Source organism: Garra rufa, chromosome 22, assembly GCF_049309525.1.
Source record: "Garra rufa chromosome 22, GarRuf1.0, whole genome shotgun sequence".
Taxonomy (NCBI): domain Eukaryota; kingdom Metazoa; phylum Chordata; class Actinopteri; order Cypriniformes; family Cyprinidae; genus Garra; species Garra rufa.
The window spans coordinates 28783470-28803139 of NC_133382.1; the positions used below are offsets into that span (position 1 = coordinate 28783470).

The following is a 19670-nucleotide window of genomic DNA, read 5'->3' on the forward strand; positions in this document are numbered from 1 at the left end:
AGGCTGTCTCTGCCTCCGTGGTCGGCATCCTTGGCTAAGTTGCGAAGCGGAGTGAGGTGCTGTCTATATGACACAGTTTCTCGGTATGTTTATCACCATCATCCCTGTATCCTCTGTTCTCCGAGCGCTTGAGCGATGGGATGCAGATGCGTATCAGTGATGTAGAAACAGAATAAAAGGGTAGAACGGCAGTGGACATTATGAAACGTCTATAAATGGGCGGGACTTCACGGCCCGAATGTTGCTGCTAATTAATATGTAATTAGATGCATATATAAAGAAACATAGCATTTTCTAAATATAACTGTTACAACTTACGTTTCATTTTATGTATATAATATCATATCACTTCCACTTATTATTTCTGTAATTCAGTGTTAACATTACTATGGCAAACACGGCTTCGGACGTGTTAACTGTTCCTTTTCTTTGCGCTGATGCGGTTAAACCAATCACAGACGTTTGCGCGTGAAAGATAAAGATTTGTTTTAAATAATTTTATACAGATTGCTTGGACAGATTTTGATTCATATAGCATGTGGCAATCTTTCTAATTAATATATTTAAAAAGGTTATATTTTAAGTATACAAACGCCTGCAGAAAAACAAAAAACGTACTGAGATTTGAATGTAATTCAATGGAGTATTAAGCTTTTTGAGCCGCCAGGCGCCCCCTGCTGATAGTGTACATTATGTCTCAGTAGAAAGCCGTTTTTAGCTAGTAAGATTTGCTGCTCAATGATCAGTGCTGTATTACTGTCCTCAGAAGCGCTATTGGCCACCCCTGACGTCAGGCTTAAATCCAGACTTGAGGTTTTGCGCAGTACAAACACATCCTGCCTCGCCAAACGTGACCTTCCCCGAATTTTTTGGAAGTGATTCGCTGCAGTGCAGCAAGGGAACCTCAACTGGTGTTCATAGTGGCCCTTGTGTCACAGAGCTCTGTTTTAATTGACATTGATTTTTTTTTCAGTTTATATTCTTAGCATTTGTCACTGTATAAAATACATTTCACAGACAAGTTACGGAAGCAGTTCAGCAGCAAAATCTCTTCAAGAGAGCAGCATTTGTGCTGTAATGTTTTAGTTTGTTTTAGTTTCTAAATTTTGTTTTAGCATCATTTATCACTTATTCATTTTGATTATTTATCATTTGATAATTTATGCCAGTTATCACTCAATCAATTATGCCACTGTATTTCAGGCCTATATTTATTGGTATTAAGATTATTTTCCTTATGTTCTTTGCTGTTGTGATGCTTACTATTGTTTTGTTTTTTAATCTTATGATTGCGGGGTTTTATGGAATATTTTTGTTCACAAAGAGATAAAAGGGTACAATACTAGTCAAAAGTTTTTGATTTTAATGTTTTTTAAAGAAGTCTCTTCTGCTCACCAAGCCTGCATTTATTTTGTTCAAAGTACAGCAAAAACAGTAAACATTTTGACATTTTTACTATTTAAAATAACTGCTTTCTATTTGAAAATATATTTTAAAATGTAACTTATTCCTGTGATTTTAAAGCATCATTATTCCAGTCACATGATCCTTCAGAAATCATTCTAATATTATGATTTGCTAATCAAAAACATGTATTATTATTATGTTTAAAACAGCTGAGTAATTTTTTAAAAGATTTCTTTGATGAATTGAAAGTCCAGAAGAACAGCATTTATCTGAAATATAAATCTTTTGAAACATTATAAATGTCCTTGTCATTTTATTTATGCTAAATAAAAGTATTCATTTCTATAATTTCTATCATCTATAACCCCCTCCCCAAGCTTTTAAATGGTACAGTGTATAATGCTACAAAAGCTTTTTATTTCAGATAAATGCTGATCTTTGAATCTCTTGATTCTATTCATCAAAGAATCCTGAAAAAAATTACTCAACTGTTTTAAATATTGATAATAATAATAAAAAAGTTTCTCAAACAGCAAATCAGCATATTATAATGATTTCTAATAGCTCACATTACACTGAAGACTGAAGTAATGATATTGAAAATTCAGCTTTGAAATCACAGGAATGAATTACATTTTCAAATATATTTAAGTAGAAAACAGTTATTTTAAATAGTAAAATGTTTTCAAAATTTTACTGCTTTTTTCTGTACTATTGATCAAATAAATGCTAGTTTGGTGAGCAGAAGACTCTTCTTTAAAAAACATTAAAAAGATTTTTATAAAACGTTTGACTGGTATATTGAAACTTCAACAAACAATTTGTATATGTGCTGGTCAGACAAAGTCTGAATGCTGAAAACATATGCAAATCAGATTATTCAATAAACCCTGCAGTTTGTTTTATTGGGCTACTCTGATTAGATAAATTAATGCACTACACACCAACTGCATATGGCTACGTCAAATAAATGACCTTGTCTGTTACATTTTGTTCAAACTCTTGCTAAATTTGCAGGTCTTTGTTCTTCTTCTTCTTCTTTGTTGTTTAATGGCGGTCGGCAACCAACGTTAAGGCGCATTACCGCCACCTACTATACTGGAGTGTGGGCCTGAGTCAACTGCCTCCCAAATAACGCAAAACAAACAAAACAACAACAACAGCAAACATTTCTTTTTTTAAATTCTGTTAATTAGGCCAGTTCTTCTCAGATAATTTAATAAACTTTCATTGTTATAACCCCCAAGTATAATTTTATGCTATATTTCTAAAGGACCTTGCTTCATAATTTCTTTCTTTAATATTTCTCTTTCTGTGATGAATTTTTGACAGTAACATGTTCGACTGACTCCTCCTCTTGACAATGATCACATAAGCCAGTTGGATGTTTCCCTGTTAGACGTAATGTTTTATTTAAACTTGTGTGTCCCATTCTCAATCGCGTAATTATGCCTTCTGTTTTATTATTTCCTTTACCTATCCTCCTATTTCCTACTTTCTCCTGAATTCTATAGTAATGTCTACCCGTTACGTCCCTATCCCAATTATACTGCCCATGTTTTATTATATTCTTAACTATAACTTTTGCTTCTGATTTCAGGTCTTTGTTTCTAGTCAAGATGATATTTTGAGAACCTGTAGTGCCTGTAGTACGCCAGAAGCGGCAGTATTGTCCCTGCAAAGGAAATATAAAGCCAACCGCGACCAACCACGGACATCCGGTTACCGCCATTTTAGAGTGTTATCTGCTCTCGGCGTGTTTCTTTGGACTCTCCCGAATGCGTCGTTATTTTTCCTGAAAATAACGGTTCTAGCTCTAATATTTTTGGATAACATACTGCAGTGGGGTTAGTAGTTCAAGATGAGTTACGGCAGACCTCCGCCCGACGTCGAGGGCATGACATCTTTAAAAGTCGACAATCTGACGTACCGCACGTCTCCCGAAACGCTGCGGCGGGTTTTCGAAAAGTACGGCCGGGTCGGGGACGTCTACATCCCGAGAGACCGGTACACAAAAGAGAGCCGCGGGTTTGCATTCGTCCGTTTTCATGATAAGCGGGACGCGGAGGATGCAATGGACGCCATGGACGGCGCGCTGCTGGACGGGCGCGAACTGCGTGTGCAAATGGCGCGATACGGGCGCCCTCCAGATTCGCATTACGGCCGTCGCGGAGCCCCGCCAAGGAGGTACGGAGGACATGGACGGAGAAGCCGAAGGTAAATTCCCCTATAAGTAATCTATTATTGGAATATTTTCGTTTTAAACTACTGTGAGTTAACTTACCGTTCAAAGTTCACATCCGAGGCCCTTAAATTTGAGGCCTACAGGCCTCAAGCTATCAAAACAACACGTGCTAGAATCCTTGTTATGATCTTATCACCGTAAGCAGTATAATTCATCTTTATACGTTTTAAAATGGCTTTAAATTTTTAATGTTTCAAATTATTCCGTCGTATATGTGGCGTAGCATCAAACAATTGTTTAACTTTGTGAACGCTCCGAAATGGCGATTCTTTTGAGTAGCTTCCTTTGAATCAATTGTAACCAGTTGAAAATCAAACTCGTTCCGAGAGGTTTTATTGTAACATTCGCTCTTTAATAATAGCATTTTCAAATAATTTCTAGAGAACATGTGATAACGTAAATTTAAGTTAGTTTTAGGTTCCTTGAACCTAATTGTTCGAAAGAACCGATTCTTGGAAGTGAATGAAACTTAACACCAATATGCTACGAGTTTGTGGTTTGCTATAACGTGTGGTAACTGTACTTGAAATAAAGGTTTTGTTTTGGACGGTAAGCTTCAGTAATTGTTTTGTAAGTAATCTACATGCAAATAGACAGGTCACATTTGTGATCCTGGACCACAACAACAGGATTATATATATTTTTCTGAATAACATTGAGAATTGCCATTAATGTTAACAATGCATATTACAAATAAAATTTAAGTTTTGATATTTACAGTAAGAAATGTACAAAATATCTTAATGAAACATGATCTTTACTTAATATCCTAATGTTTTTTGTCGTAAGAAAAATCTATAGTTTTGCACCATACAATGTATTGTTGGCTATTGCTACACATACCAGTGCTGCTTAAGTTGTGGTCCAGGGTCACATTTAAATTTGTACAAGCTACTCACTTTTTAATTTTAAATTGTTTTAATGGTGTTCTGTGATGCTGTAAACTGCTGCTTGTTTCTCTCTGCAAACAATCCTTATACTAATTTGTTAACTTTATTTGTGTTTAGCCGTAGTCCTCGGCGCAGGAGGCACAGCAGGTCTAGGTCCAGGAGCAGGAGCAGGTCCCGTTCCCGTAGCAGATCCCGCTACACCCGCTCAAGATCCAGGTCCTACTCCCGTTCCCGGTCTAGGTCCCGTTCCCGCTCCAAAACTCGCACACCTCGCAGAAGCAAGTCCAAGTCGGCTTCCAGGTCCCGGTCAAGGTCTAAGTCCAAGTCTCGCTCCAGGAGCCGCACTCCGAGATCAAACAAAGGATCCAAATCACGATCCAGATCGAGAAGCAGACCCAAATCTCCAGAGGATGCCGGAGCCACCGCTGAATCGTGAAGCTTAGGTGAGCCTAATGTCTTGTATAAAAGTATATTCCTAATTTTCTTGCAACTTTTAGCTAATCCTGGTAGCCCTGAATGTTTTGATTTAAGGAGACCAGCCAATGACCCTATTCTAACTCAAAAGTGGGGTAAAGTGAAAGCATGCATAGCTCACTGATAGCTCACTTAAAATGGCTGCTTAAAATTACATTTTAATGCTTCGCCCTTCTACTTTTCTCTTTCACCAATTTCTTCAAGACATCTGCAGATGTTGTAGATTGGTAGATGCATCATCTCAAAGGAGGTGTCAGGTTTTACCCAAGTTTAGCTTGATGGAGCTGTTATTCACAGCTTTTGTCTGGTATCTCAGTTTCTGCATGATTTAAGGGTTTATTTTTATTTCACATCCTAATCCTCACAATGGATATTTGATTTGGAGCTGTCGTGGGTATGATACCGTAAGTATATTTGTTTTGAAACGTGTACCAGCCAAAATCCATTGATTTCATCTAAATGTGGAATTCTTTCCTCCAAGCTGCTGATTCCTGTTTGCAAAAGAGGAGTTTGGGGCAGTTTGAGAGCAGTTAGTGTGTGATCCGACCATTGGCTGCCTGCTGCTGATTGGCGGTTGCTATGGAGCAGGTCGGTCTCATTGAGTGTTGAGGTGGTGTTGAGGTACGTCTGCAGGACAATGGACTGAGACCTTTTCATCATCCTTGTCACAAACTCATGTCTATCGTGGCATAGGCAAAAGCGGGATGGAAATGGGGTGTGTTCTCAAAGCTAGTTTAAGCTGTCTGGCTGCTTGGTGCCTGATTTCATTCAGGCATATAATTTAGTAATAAGTTAGTTTGTTCTAACCACTTATAAATGGTTTGTACATCAGCTTGCCGACACTTAAAGTGGCTATGAGACGTTAATTTCACCCTCAGGTTTGTTGGCTCTCTTCCCAAGAGGTTTCTCTCAGAACAAACATCAGGTACACGAGGTTTCAGAACAAAAAATGAGGTCCATAGATTAATTGTAAATATGGCTAGCTTCTCGTTATGTGTGCGAAAGAGTGCCTGTTTGTTCTGAATAACTGAGGACCAGTTATTAGGCATTGCCTAATATGCAATGCCTCGTTTTAGGACGGTAATTGTAGAACCTTCTCTGCTTTGCTCTTTGAAACTAACTTGATTCTTCTTTTCTTCTAGATGTCAGCTGATTGAATCTTCGAGGATCGCATCGAACAGATGTCCGTCTGAGGATACACAAATTATCCATATATCAGACCGAAAGGTTATTGTGATTTGGTCTAAATCTTTTAAATGATTTAATTTCTTTTTCTGTTGCCCACAATTGTTTGTATCATACATTTGAATTCCTTGTGATATTAAATGATCTTTATACCTAAATTGGGCTGTTAGGTGAAATCACTTCATTTTTGGTAGTTCTTTTTGTTTTTTTGAAACTCCCAGACTCTAAAGTAAGTTCATTTTAATCAGTTTTTTGTTCTTAATAAACATTTATTAATGGACAATTCCTGATGTTGTGAATATTTCTTTGACCTAAAAGGACTGGGTAGAGACTGTAATTTGGCCACTAAGAAATCCTACTCTGTAAAGCCATGACATCATAGCGATTGCTAACCGAGCAGATGTTGTTATGGTTTAAATGGAAAAAATTTTCCACAACATGATTCTAATATTCTCTCTTGTGTATTTTCTATGCACTAGGCGCAGTTGCGTAGCAGTTGAGTTTTGCTGGTTAGCTGTTAAGGTGGCGTGTTGCGGTGCAGAGTGCTTGGCTGTTTCCAGTATTCTCCTGATTGCTCCTGTGTAACGCCTTGATTTTGTTTAAACTTTTGGCTGCAGCATTCATTCTTTTTGCAGAAAGATCCTGTGCAAGTCCTTTTGTGAATTCCCATTATAAGGCAGATATCTGAGCTTATTTCACATCTTCGGAAGAGTTCTGTAAGTTGTGACATGCTCACTTGGTCGTAATTTCCATGTGAATGATAATAAAGGTTTTTTTCTTCTCTGAGCATGGCTGATTTGCTGTATACCTAATTTAAGTACATTGTCAGTGTCTTTTATGTTTGGTGTAACAAGCAAATTAAACCTTCCTTAACTGGAAATAAATTGTGCGTTGATAAATTCTGGTACATGTGTGATCTCATTCATGGATTCACACTCTGGCTTTTGGTGAGACTTTATCACGTTTTCTTCCAAAGATAAATTTGTCATTTTTAATGTGTACAAACACATTTGCTTAACATATTGACTCAAATCTTAAAACATAAGTTAAAAATCAGTAATTAGCTAATATAGTCAGTATGAAGTTACATTCATCTTTTACATTCACAGTTATTCTGGATTTAGTCTGTCTTTGTTCTGTTTCTTCATGTCATTCCGGACAGACTGGATGCTGATGAGAACAGATCTCTTTGTGAAGTACTGGCTTTTGTCAAACTCCTTGTGCAAACAAACCTCTTTACATCTCATCATTATTACAATTAATGGCAAAATACATGTTTGGAAATATAGTCTGATATTAAAAAGATAGAAATAACTGACTTTTAAAACCATTCTTTAGCTCATGAAAATGCTAGTGTTGTAGTAATTTTGGCTACCACTGTATATGCATTGAATTTTGGTTTGCGCTGTCAGCAATTAGATACCTATCATTTAACTGAAACCTTATGAGTTGCATGCAGCTTTCCATTGATCCAGTCAATGAATTTGGTGACACGAGCATAGATACCGGGCCTGTTCTTCTTTCCACAGCAGTCACCCCAACTCACCACACCATAGATGTAATGAGTCTCATCCTTCTGACAAACCAGGGGTCCACCAGAGTCACCCTATAAAAATGAAAAAAAAAAAATTTGTTATATTGCAAAATTGAGTTGGCACAATCATTTTTCATTAGACCTTGTGTTTGATGCATTTTAAAGGGATAGTTCACCTGAAAATGAAAATTCTATCAGTTACTTATACTTACCCTCATGTTGTTCCAAACCTGGAAGACCTTTGTTTGTCTTTTGTACACAAATTAGGATAATTTTGTTTAAATCTGAGAGCTTTCTTTTCCTGCATAGACCGCAAGGGTCCTACCACATTCAAGATCCAGGAAGGTACCAAGAACATTGACAAATAGCACTACGGCGATGCAGAGGAGAAGAATTGTTGAATAAAGTTTTAGGTTTCTGTTTTTTTTTTTTTTTTTTTTTTTTGCGCACAAGTATTCTCGTAGATTTATAAAAAAATACAGTTGAACTGCTAATGTCAAATGGACCATTTTTGTTGATGTTTTTGGTACCTTTCTGGACCTTGAACGTGGTAGGACCCTTGCTGTCTTTGCAGGATCAGAAAGCTCTCGGATTTCATCAAAGTGGCCTTAATTTGTGTTCCAAAGACGAATTAAGGTCTTATGGGTTTGGAACGACATGAGGGTGAGTAATTAATGACAGAATTTTCATTTTTGGGTAAACTATCCCTTAAATAAAAATTTCATTCAAAACTAATTTGGGACTTGAACACACCTGACAAGAGTCAGTCTTTCCCTGCATATATCCAGCACACATCATGGAATCATCCATTCTGTTCCCGTAGACATTACGAGACATACAGCGCTTCTGAGAGATTAAGAGAACTTTAGCATCCAGCAGCTGAGGAGAGACAGCGTGCTCTGGAAGAGAGAGTAATTGTTGACAAATATTCCCAGAGGCAGGTGTTTGTAGTCAATATTTACAGTAAAACAAAAATTTAATCCAGAAACCTCACCTTTCTCAGTGGTTCCATAGCCTGATATGGTACACTGTGTTTCATCAGGGAATGAATCAGTAGGGAGACATGCTGCCCTAACGGACCTGGTCTCATTGGCACACCGTCCATTTACTGCCTTTAGTTTCAGCAGGGCTGGCATATATGAGAAACAAAAGCACTGTGATGTGGACATAACTGGTTTACAAAATATTTCAATAGTACTGTAGGCTGTTCACAATGCGCTTTACCCCAGGTTGTCATCTTTTTAAACTGCGGGCAAAACTGTCCTGTGCGTAATTTTTTTTAAACAAAATGTCAAAACTTGATCCTGTGTTCATCCAATATTGACACCACAAACAATAGAATTAAATTGGGGTTTAAAAATGTATAGTCTATAAACTCAAAAATAGACAATTGTAGTCAGAAGTTTACATCTTGCATAATAAGCAGAATGCTTATTATTTTATCAAAATAAGAAGGATCATACAAAATGCTTATATCTAAATAAGATATTTCACATAAAAAACATTTACATATAGTCCACAAGAGAAAAGAAAAATGTAGAATTTATAAAAATTACCCTGATCAAAAGTTTACATGCTGATTCTTAATACTGTGTTGTTACCTGAATGATCCACAGCTGTGCTTTTTTTGTTGTTTAGTGAAAGCTGTTCATGAGTTGCTTGTTTCTCCTGAAAAGTTAAACTGCCTGCTGTTCTTCAGAAAATTCTTGAATCCTTGGTTTTTCAGTATTTTTGTGTATTTGAACTAGGGGTGGGCATAGATTAATTTTTTTAACCTAGATTAATCTATATTAATTCTTGGAATTAATCTAGATTAATCTAGATTAAAATGGCTAATTTGAATTCTGCTGAAGGCATTTTCAGAATATGTGTGCTACCCAAATAATGACTAAAAGTAAGTCTTCGAGAAGGGGCCAGGTGGCTCACTAGATCAGGCGCTCATCTCCTGTTTCCAAAATGCATCACAAACTGCTTGACAATTGCATTTACAACATAATTACCTATAAAAACTTGTGTAACCAAGTACTTCTGCGCAAAAGGCTGCACGACGTGCGCGTTGACGTTAAGTACACAGACGCGCACGGGCATGGATTTCTGCGTGCATAGTCTTCCATTAAACTGCGTTGCTTTTAGAAGCGTCAATTCAGTTGTTGCATATAGTTTAATGTCTTTATTTCGGGATTATCAAAGTATTAGTAAAATAAATTATAACTCAAACTTGAGATTTTACTGGGGCACAGCAGATTTTCACTGGGGCACGTGCCCCAGTAAAAAGGGTCTAGCAACGCACGCACCTGCCCTGAAGCGGCTTCATAACTGCATCCATGTTTGCACGTCTCATTTGATGTGGGAATTTCACAGAAGTTGAAGACTCGTTCTCGCCTCCTACAGTGCATTTTGACTAGGTATACGTCATCCGCGCTAAAATATCAAGGTGAAAGTCATCATATCTTGCGTAGTTTAGACCCAGCTCCCAACCCAACTTTGAGAATAGATTAACGGCGATATTTTTTTTATCGCCCGATAAGAGTCTCACGTTAACGCAGCACGTTAACGGCCCACCACTAATTTGAACCCTTTCCAACAATGACTGTATGATTTTGAGATCCATCTTTTCAGACTGAGGGACTCATATGCAATTAATACAGAAGGTTCAAATGCTTACATATGCTTCAGAAGAAACAAATGGTGCATTAAGAGCCGGGGGGTGAAAACTTTTGAATTTGAACATCAGGCTAAATTTAACTTATCGCCTGTAGCTTCTGAAGGGCAGTATTAAATGAAAAAATATGATATTTAGAAAAAAATAAGAAAAATCTTTATTCCGTTTAAAAGTTTTCACCCCCTGGCTCTTAATGCATCGTTTTTCCTTGTGAAAAAAAAAAAAAAAAAACAGCTGTGGATCACAGTATTAAGAATTTTGAACAGGGTCATTTTTATAAATTAAACTATTATTTCATCTTGTGGACTATATGTAAATGTCTTCCATGTGAAATATCTTATTCAGGGCAGTACTTAATAAAATTGTACTTAAAAAATAACATGCATCTTGTATGATCCCTCTTATTTTGGTGAAATAAGTAACATTTTGCAGATTTTGCAAGGTGTATGTAAACTTTTGATTTCGACTGTAGACAGACTTAAAGAATGAATCACTCACCTATATCATTATACAGGGCTTCAGAAGTTTCAGTATAGTTCTCATGAACAATGATTGTTTCCACCTCAATAAATTGTTTTGCAGGATCATCTTTCTCCAGGTTTACACCACCCATCTCTACCCTCACCTCCTCATTCTCATCACTACCATGATCATACAATAAAGACATCATAAAATCAAAGTGAGTTTTGAGGTTGAATGTTACATAGATCTAATGCAACACCCCCACCCCCAAAAACCTAACTTACATGCAATGGGCGGCAGTTAGGACCCAGCAGGAGTCAATAAGGGTTCCTCCACAGCTGTGGCTGAAGGATGCATTGGAGCCCTTGGGACGGACCTGAAATGAAACCTGCCAGGGATGGGCTTCAGGCCGAGACTTCCTCCCACCAAATATCCTTGGAGCTATCATACTAGCCTGAGTCTTTCCACAGTCAGAAAACTCCAGTTTTACAGGGGCTGTGGAGGGTTTTACTGGTTCTGTGAAAGTTTGTTAAATATAATATATAAGTATAGTGGTACAGAAGTGCAGAACATATGTGACACTGGACCACAAAACCAAGTCTTAAGTAGCATGGGTATATTTGTAGCAATAGCCAAAAATACATTGTATTAAGTATTACAATGTATTAAGGTATTTTGTAAATTTTCTACTGTAAATATATCAAAACTTAAATTTTGATTAGTAGCTAATAACTTCAGTTAGACAACTTTAAAGGCTATTTTCTCAATATTTAGATTTTTTTGCACCGTCAGATTCCAGATTTTCAAATAGTTGTCTTGACCAAATATGTTATTTTCCTAACAAACCATACATCAATGAAAAGCTTATTATTATTATTCAGGGTTTCATGTGATGTATAAATCTCAATTTAAAAAAAAATTCCCTTATGACTGGTTTTGTGGTCCAGGGTCACATGTTTTTGTGTTTGTATTTATATAAGAGAGAGACAGTAAAAGGAAAATTTGTGCCTGGTTCAGAGCATGGCTTGACGTTACAGTAGTCCCACCGGAGACTGCCCTTGTCTTTAACAAAGCACCAGGGTTCCCGGTCTCCATCTGGATTTCTTAAATGACAAAAATAATTCTTAAGACAACATGTTATACATAATTCATTGTGAGATTTATTCAACCCAAATTCTTACCTGCAGTAATTGTGGGCTCCGATGCTCTCATTACCTTCAAACTCCTTGAAGGGAATACGATAGTAGTTCCATGGTAAACATTCAATTTCTTCCACTGTCTCACTAACAAAACCTCTGTATGATTCTCCATTCCCCTCATAGCAATCACTTGGACCTGAAAACAAAATGACATAATGTCCTAACAACCAGTAGCTTTGCAAAATGGTTCATGTGGACTCCAAAGCTCATTATTGTTGTCTTTTCTGAGGTAAATCACATTACATCTATTCACAAGCAGTTTTACTAATGGTATCCACCTTATTTTTCAAAGCCGTTTTCTGTGAATGTGCAAGACTTCTGATTCATTAGCTGTGCCCACTCTTACAGGAAAAATAAGGTGGATTGCTTGCAAATAATATTGAACATTGTCAAGTGTATTTATTACTTGTAGCACACCAGCCACACAATAATTTGGAGAGGGAAAAAAACTCTTTCAAAAATTCTATAGTTAACATTAATTGGAAGTTTGACGAGTCAAGTGTAGAAGAATAAAAACTACAGTATGCATAAATGGCATTCAAAAGCAACAGAACAAATGTGGCAAAAGATGTAGTAAATATGTTTATCGGAAAACAATAAAAACATTTTTAATGTGATTTTCACAAAAAGGGAATTTATTACTTTTGATAAAAACAAACCCCTGAGAACCCAGCATATATATGGTATTTATGGCCTGATATGTCAGTAGTGACGGTGAGTCCTTTAAATTTGAAACATTACGTATTTATTAAAAAAACAAATCGGCCAAACGAGATGACTTAATATGACGTCATAAAGAGCCTTCAAAGCGATTTGGAAAAAAGCGTTCTAAAAGAATATTGGTAAATTCAGATTTGAAGTTTGGCGGTTAATGTACCTGTTCTCCTTGCAGTTTTGCTAGCACGTTTCACTGTGGTACTTTACTCAGTGACCAATACAAAATTGTACCCAGCTTCAAGTAAAGTCGGTATAAATATAGCAAGCCTCTAACCACCTAAGTCAATTATTTAATTTATTTATTTATTTAGGTCATGTACCAAAGAAATATGTTTTTTAACTTTTATGACTGTTATAACGCCAGCTGTGGTCCGATCTCCCTAAAACTTTGCATGCTTGTTTAGAATCAACTGTTGCATGTGCTCACCAGATTTCGTGAAGTTTTGAATTTCTGTTTAGGCTTAATAAGATTTTAGGTATATTTGGACAGGCCCATTTTCTGAACAACCCCATTATTATTGAACTAGTAGAAAGTCCAGACAATTGCACTGCAGTGTATTTTTCCAAAGCGAAAAACCTAGGCCAGGTTTTACAAAATTTCTCAATCATTTAACAAATGGTTTGATTGACAGCAGTGGTTCTAGAGGTGAAGTTGTTAGGAATTATACAAATACTGTGCACATGTGTGGAAAAAATGTGCAATATACAATCATTTATGCTTTTGAAAAATGTGATATTGCCCCAGTGGGCAATTTCTTTCAGATTTCTAGCCTAGCGAGTTTCGTTCTGATTTCGTTTTTTGAGATACTTTGGACCAAGACCGTCCAAACTAATTTTCATGTGGATATGACAAACAGGTGCATGGATATGGCCATTTTAGTTATGGCTAGGTGCGTAGCTATGGCCACCAACATTTTTTTACGTGACCTCAGATTCAGCTTGTACACGTTGCGAGATTGACAAAGATATCTCATTCCATTCAAAAGTTATAGCCGTTTTAGTAAAAGAGAGCCTGGCCCTTTTGAATGTTTTGGCATCCCTTTGTGATAATTTTTTGATAATTATGGATGTTTACTCTCCGGAGAATTTTCCTGCACTGTTTTTGTTCCGATTGGGCGAAAAACCTAGAACTAGGTTACAAATGTAGGTCTTTCCAAAGATGCTAAATACCCCAAAAATTCGCCAAGGTGACACATAAATGAAATAAGACACTTGAGCCTGCGATGAACGGTTTAGTAGTTATGAGAATTTTGTACTTTTGATCGCCGTAGTGCCTCCGTCAGGCCGACTGGAGCGAGCCTTCTTGACGCTGTAGACACTGTGAGTACTAACCTCCCTCCAAGTTTCAAGCCTCTACGACTTACGGTTTGGTCTGCCCAATCAGTTTTATGTGGAGATTAAAAATCTGAACAAATACATAAAACAAATGTCTTATGTAATCGATCAATCAGTGTGAAAATCGCCAAGAAATGATCAAGAAAACAGCTTGTAAATAGCATAACAGTCGTAACATTACCTCAGAAACGCCAACAATATAACTTATCAATAAGTATAACATTATAGCAAAATAAAATAAATAGACTTAGCAACACAAGTGCATTACCAACTTGGCAGAACCTCCCACTGTAATTTCCAGGACATTCGCATGTGAAACTGGCTCTGGTCCGCCCTTTAACACACTTTCCTCCATTCAGGCATGGGCTCGGGTCACAAGCAGAGGCTGATATTCCAAACATAGGTATAAACTTAACATTAGCAATAAAATAAGTAGCAATTCACTACAATCTGACATAATGAAAAGGGTTTAGTCATCTTTACTACTAAAAAAAGAATCACTTTAACAGTCATTTGCTTTATTTCAGAAGCTGGAGACAGAGACGCTCACCTTTCTTGCACGTAGGGGCCTTATAGGGCGGGTGGCATTTGCATTCATAAAACGGGGCTTCCAGAATTCTGACACAATCACCACGACCACAGTTTACTCTCTTACACACGTTCCTCTCTGCAAGATCCCAACATGACAACTCAAGAATGATACACACTTTTACTGATTTATAATTAGATACAGTGTATTAAGATCTCACCATCCTGACACTTTTTGCCAATGTAAGGCTCTTTACAGGTACATTTAAAGCTGTCGCTTTTTAGGACTTCACATACACCGTTATTCTGGCATGGATTTGGATCACACACGCCTACAGAAGCATTGAACATGATCAGCATACATATGTTTGCGAGCACCAAACTGGACATCTATAATACATACAGTAAGTTTGTTCTTGCCTGGTTCATCAAAGTAGGAATAAAGCCAATCAATGGTTTCATTCATTTCAGCTGAGGATATTTCCTCTGTTGGCGAATAGTCGTATGTTTCTGCCAAGAGAGCGACAGAGTAATAACAATGACGTGTGTACGCTAAACAACCTTGCAAACACATAAACAGATGCAAGCTAATATTTTAAGACTTCTCACCATCAAATAAAGTCAAAACATCGTCAGGCAGACCCTGAAACAGATGACAAAATTTCATTCAAGATTAATTTCATTTGAGTTTAAGCTATTTCAAAGCAATTTTACATAGTTACATACCGGTGCTCCTTGGACTGGAAAAGTGAAACCAGAAAGGCCCATCAGAAGCAGAATCACTGGAAACATGATTTCAGCAGTAAAAGATGCATAATCAAACACCACAAAAGTCCCTTGTCTATATTGTGGGCAGTAAATATGTTGACCTGTATGTGGATAACCCCTTGTTCCTTTTTCTCTGCTTACTGTCTAGCAATCATTACCTAACAACATTGATTTTGTGTTCTGGCCAGTGAGCACTACAGATATGCATTAAAACAATATTCTGGTTCCATTTAATTATAATGTGAACTGATGCTAATGTGTGTGTGTGTATTCCCAAGCTTGTGATTCAATTTGATATTATTTGGGATATATATCAGGTACAGCCAAATTTTAAAGGAAAAACACCTCTCTACTAATAGTGTCAAATATACATTAGTGTCAGTTGGTACTATAGACTAGACTAGAGGGTTTGCACGTACACCATGGTTTGGTCATTTAACCGGATGTGCAACTATATTGATGATCTGCAGATGCAAACAACAGCATGGACTGCTAATTTATGCTGTCTAACCCACGGAAAACACGCATGGAAGCTGCTAAATAATATAGAAAAGGACTTAAAGTTAATAGGTGTTAAAGATACATAAAGCAGTAATAAGATATTAGCCTAATATTTCACCTACCTGACTGGAAATTATAAAAACAAACACTAATGTTGTCAAGATTCTTGCTTACTAGTTTTAAGATACTCGTTTTTCGAAATCTAAACATTTAAATGGTGACTGTCATCCATCGAAACATAATTGATTGATTTACTCACATAAATGAAACATTATAAATGAAACATATAAACAATAAATTATGATGAATATAGTGCGTATATTTAGCAAATGCTTTTCTCTATAGTTAATTTTTCTAGCTGACTATCGAGCGAATGATTGTTTTTCTGAGGTAATAATGTGACGTTACGTGACCTGTTTATGACCTGTCTTTCCTCGGTTGAAACACTGATTAAGCGATGAGATATGATACGTATTTCTGTAAGTTGTACTCTTTCCTTTAACATATCTTAGGATGTTTATTTATTCATATTTATCTCGTACTTAATCTGGTATTAAAGCAGAGGAGACGATCAATTCACTTCCGCTTCTATTGAACTGAGGCGCTACTGTCGAAACAGCGCCAAAACGGCATATTGTTTGAATATTGTAATACAATTGACAGTATTTGAAATCTAAGACGTTGTTTTATATCAAAACTAACAAAACACAAAGCTTATTGCGATTTATTGGATGGCAGCTGCGCTACAATGTTCTTTTCATCAACTAAAAACAGGCTTTTTAACTCATATAAACACTGTTCAAAGCTCAAAGTTCATTTTATATGAAAATTTCTGTGGGAAAATATAAAAAACATATAAAATACACTATAAAAAGACATTCACTAAACTCAAAATGTCTCAATAGTCAATAAATTTGTCAGTGCAGAGTTTCATCTTTCATACATTTTCTTTTAAACAATTTAAATCCATTAACGTTCAATTAGATTTTGTACTTTTGTAAGAGTGTAACTGTATTAATTTAAAGCTTCTTAAGCAAAACAAATGTGTTAAAATCAGTATCGCCAAATGTCTGTAAGAAATAACAGTAAAACAAGTGTTTTTCAACTGATTTCTTTTTTATTTAAAAGAGGAGAAATGGATCAGTTGTCATTGGAGTGCAGACGTTCATTCTATATACAGCATGAGAGATAAATATTCAGAGTTCATCTGTTGGTGCATCACATCAAATGAGCTCACGGGTGTCTTGAGCTCACTCAAAACTGCCTTAAAACGTCAATATTAACTTGTAAATGCATTCAAGTGCAAGTGGCAAACTTAATGCTATCAAAAAGTAAAAAGGTAAAAAACACTGTACCTAAAAAAAAGTGTCTCTTGCATTTCATTCATATTTTCAGGAATATGATATGGTCACCAGTGGTAATATTACGTTATGTTATCATCTGGGAGCCACGATGGGGAATAAATCCAAACACTTCATATTAATCGTTTTGTTCGCATTCACTGAAACCCAAAAAATCTTTTCTTTTTTTCTCTCTCTCTAGGTGTACTATGATTGTCAGATGAAGGGAGGCACATCTCAAAACACTCCACACACTCTCTCTGGCACACAAACAAACACTCATTCACTCTTGCACACTTATATATGGGCATCACTGGAATATCAATCCCATCAGTCTACATCCAGTGTGAATCGCACATGCCCCATACAAGTCCTCCACTCCACTCCTACACATCAAAAGAGATGCTCTCTACAGAGCAATTAAGCGCTAACACTATAAATGTGTTTCCAAGAACAGCAGAACATGTCAGATCATTAAATCCAACACCAAACTGCCTCTCAGTTCAAACTATTTCTTTTTTTCACTCCCTTTATTTTGTATTCCACATGCACCATCTTCTATGACCACTAGAAGTCGTCAGGAGTTACATTCATTGACTGAAGTCAACATGGAGGGTATTATTATTTTTTTTTTTCCATCAGTAGCAAAGACCAGTTCACCACATCAGTGCATCTCCTTTATAGTTAAGGCACAATAATGTCCTTTTGTAGTTTTCTCCCCATAGTGAGTTGGCCTGTAGTGGTGTGGTGTCATTAGGGATTGTTCTTGTACAAATGCGCAGCTCATGTGTACTCAGATTTGCGGATGTAGTTGGATGGGACGTAACCCCTTCGGCCTCCTGCCTCTCCCAGCCACCATTCTTGGTTGCCATTCATGTCCTGGAACTCAAGGATTCGGACCCGCTGATTGGCCGATATGCTGAGCTCATTTGCACACCGTGCACTGAAGGAGTAAATAGCATAATATATCTGAAAGAAAATATGAAGTAGAAAAATTATTAAAATCATTGATAAAAAGTAAGTCCTGTTTAGTTATTTAATTATACAAGGCCCTCTTAACAATGTTATATTGCCATTTGTTATACTGTGAAATATGTCACATTTTGGAAGTAAAATGGGTTGGGAATTTTACTAACTTTTTTTTGTACCTAAACCTATTTTATTTCAATTAGTTGCCAAGGCAATACATTTCATTTTTTTTAAGCTTATATTTTTCATCTAATATTTATATTTTATTTTATCTTTATTTCAATTAATTGTCATTTTTATTCTTTTTAAAATAATTGATTTAGCTTTATTTTATTTTTTTTGTTATTTGTTATTTGTTTTAATAATAATAAACTTATTTTATTTTAATTAGTTGCCAAGGCAATATTTCAAATTTCTGTTTGTTTTTTTTAAGCTTATGTTCTTCATCTAATATTTATTTATTTATTTATTTATTTATCGTTTTAGCTTGTCAATTAATTGTCATTTTTATTAGCTTTTAAATTTTTATTTAAATAATTTTAAATTATAAAATAAATTATTTTTTTATTTCAGTTTTAGTAATTTTAGTACTTTAGCTTAAACTTATTTAAATTCAATTCGTTGGCAAGGAAATATTTCTAATTTTCATTTACATTTTTTAAGCTTATGTATTTCATCTAATATTTTAACTTCATTTCAGTTACTATTTTTATTCGTTTTTAAAATATCTTTATATCTTCATCTTTATTTTTTATAATTTAGTTTTTTATTTCAGTTTTATAAATTTTAGTCTTTCAGCTTAAACTTATTTTATTGGCAAGGAAATATTTCAAAAAATTTTAAATGTTTTTTAGGTTTATGTTTTTCATCTGATATTTTTTTCATTTATTTTTTATTAATTGCCATTTTTATTAGTTTTTAAAGCATTTCATTTATCTTTATTTTTTATCATTTATTTTTTTATTTCAGTTTTATTAGTTTTAGTACTTTAGCTTAAATTTATTTTATTTCAATTAGTTTGCAAGGAAATATTTCTAATTTTCAAGTTTTTTAAGCTTATGTTTTTCATCCAATATTGATTTATTTTTAGCTTTATTTCAATTATTTGTCTTTTTTATTCGTTTTTTAAATGTTTCTTTTAGCTTTATTTTTTATAATTTATTTTTTAAATTCTGTTTTAGTCATTTCAGTGCTTCAGCATAAATGTATTTTATTTTAATTAGTTGGCAAGGAAATATTTCTAATTTTCATTTGTTTTAAGCTTGTTTTTCCATTTAATATTTTTTTCAGCTTTATTTCAATTAATTGTCATTTTATTAGCTTCTAAAATATTTCATTTAGCTTTATTTATTATAATTAATTTTTTATTTTATTTTAGTTGTAATAATTGTATTACTTCAGCTTAAAGTTATTTTATTTCACTTTGTTGCCAAGGAAATATTTAAAATTTTCGT

The 19670-nt window shown here is 35.4% G+C and overlaps 2 protein-coding genes across 4 annotated transcripts; one reads left to right on the top strand and one right to left on the bottom strand.

Moving 5' to 3' along the window:
- The first annotated feature begins 3139 nt into the window (after positions 1-3139).
- Positions 3140-6987, top strand: LOC141297666 (serine/arginine-rich splicing factor 2-like). Of its 3 annotated transcripts, none has more exons than XM_073828103.1 (4): positions 3140-3624; positions 4660-4985; positions 5498-6243; positions 6681-6987. In XM_073828103.1, exons 1-2 carry the CDS (start codon positions 3269-3271, stop codon positions 4976-4978), a joined length of 675 nt encoding a protein of 224 aa, XP_073684204.1. In that variant the 5' UTR covers positions 3140-3268; the 3' UTR covers positions 4979-4985; positions 5498-6243; positions 6681-6987. The 3 variants fall into 3 exon arrangements, with proteins under 3 accessions (XP_073684204.1, XP_073684203.1, XP_073684202.1); XM_073828102.1 differs by having other exon boundaries at positions 6159-6243; XM_073828101.1 differs by having other exon boundaries at positions 4660-6243.
- Positions 6988-7149: 162 nt separating this feature from the next.
- habp2 (hyaluronan binding protein 2) lies at positions 7150-15493 on the bottom strand. The gene is made up of 13 exons (XM_073828742.1): positions 15365-15493; positions 15248-15281; positions 15059-15148; positions 14860-14970; positions 14661-14777; positions 14379-14495; positions 12041-12194; positions 11868-11962; positions 11144-11375; positions 10896-11038; positions 8730-8864; positions 8489-8634; positions 7150-7807 (listed from the first exon to the last, which is right to left on the bottom strand). The coding sequence occupies exons 1-13, from the start codon at positions 15428-15430 to the stop codon at positions 7628-7630; spliced, it is 1620 nt and encodes a 539-aa protein (XP_073684843.1). The 5' UTR covers positions 15431-15493; the 3' UTR covers positions 7150-7627.
- Between the last annotated feature and the right edge of the window lie 4177 nt (positions 15494-19670).

What these genes read in the sequence shown, in the direction of transcription:
- LOC141297666 (XM_073828101.1), top strand. Translation starts at nt 3,269, where the DNA reads ATGAGTTACGGCAGACCTCCGCCCGACGTCGAGGGCATGACATCTTTA. An exon ending in CATGGACGGAGAAGCCGAAG is followed by an intron (nt 3,625 to 4,659) that starts GTAAATTCCCCT and finishes ATTTGTGTTTAG; the next exon opens with CCGTAGTCCTCGGCGCAGGA.
- habp2 (XM_073828742.1), bottom strand. Translation starts at nt 15,430, where the DNA reads ATGTTTCCAGTGATTCTGCTTCTGATGGGCCTTTCTGGTTTCACTTTT. An exon ending in TTCCAGTCCAAGGAGCACCG is followed by an intron (nt 15,282 to 15,364) that starts GTATGTAACTAT and finishes CATCTGTTTCAG; the next exon opens with GGTCTGCCTGACGATGTTTT. An exon ending in CAAGCCATGCTCTGAACCAG is followed by an intron (nt 11,376 to 11,867) that starts GCACAAATTTTC and finishes AAACTTTCACAG; the next exon opens with AACCAGTAAAACCCTCCACA.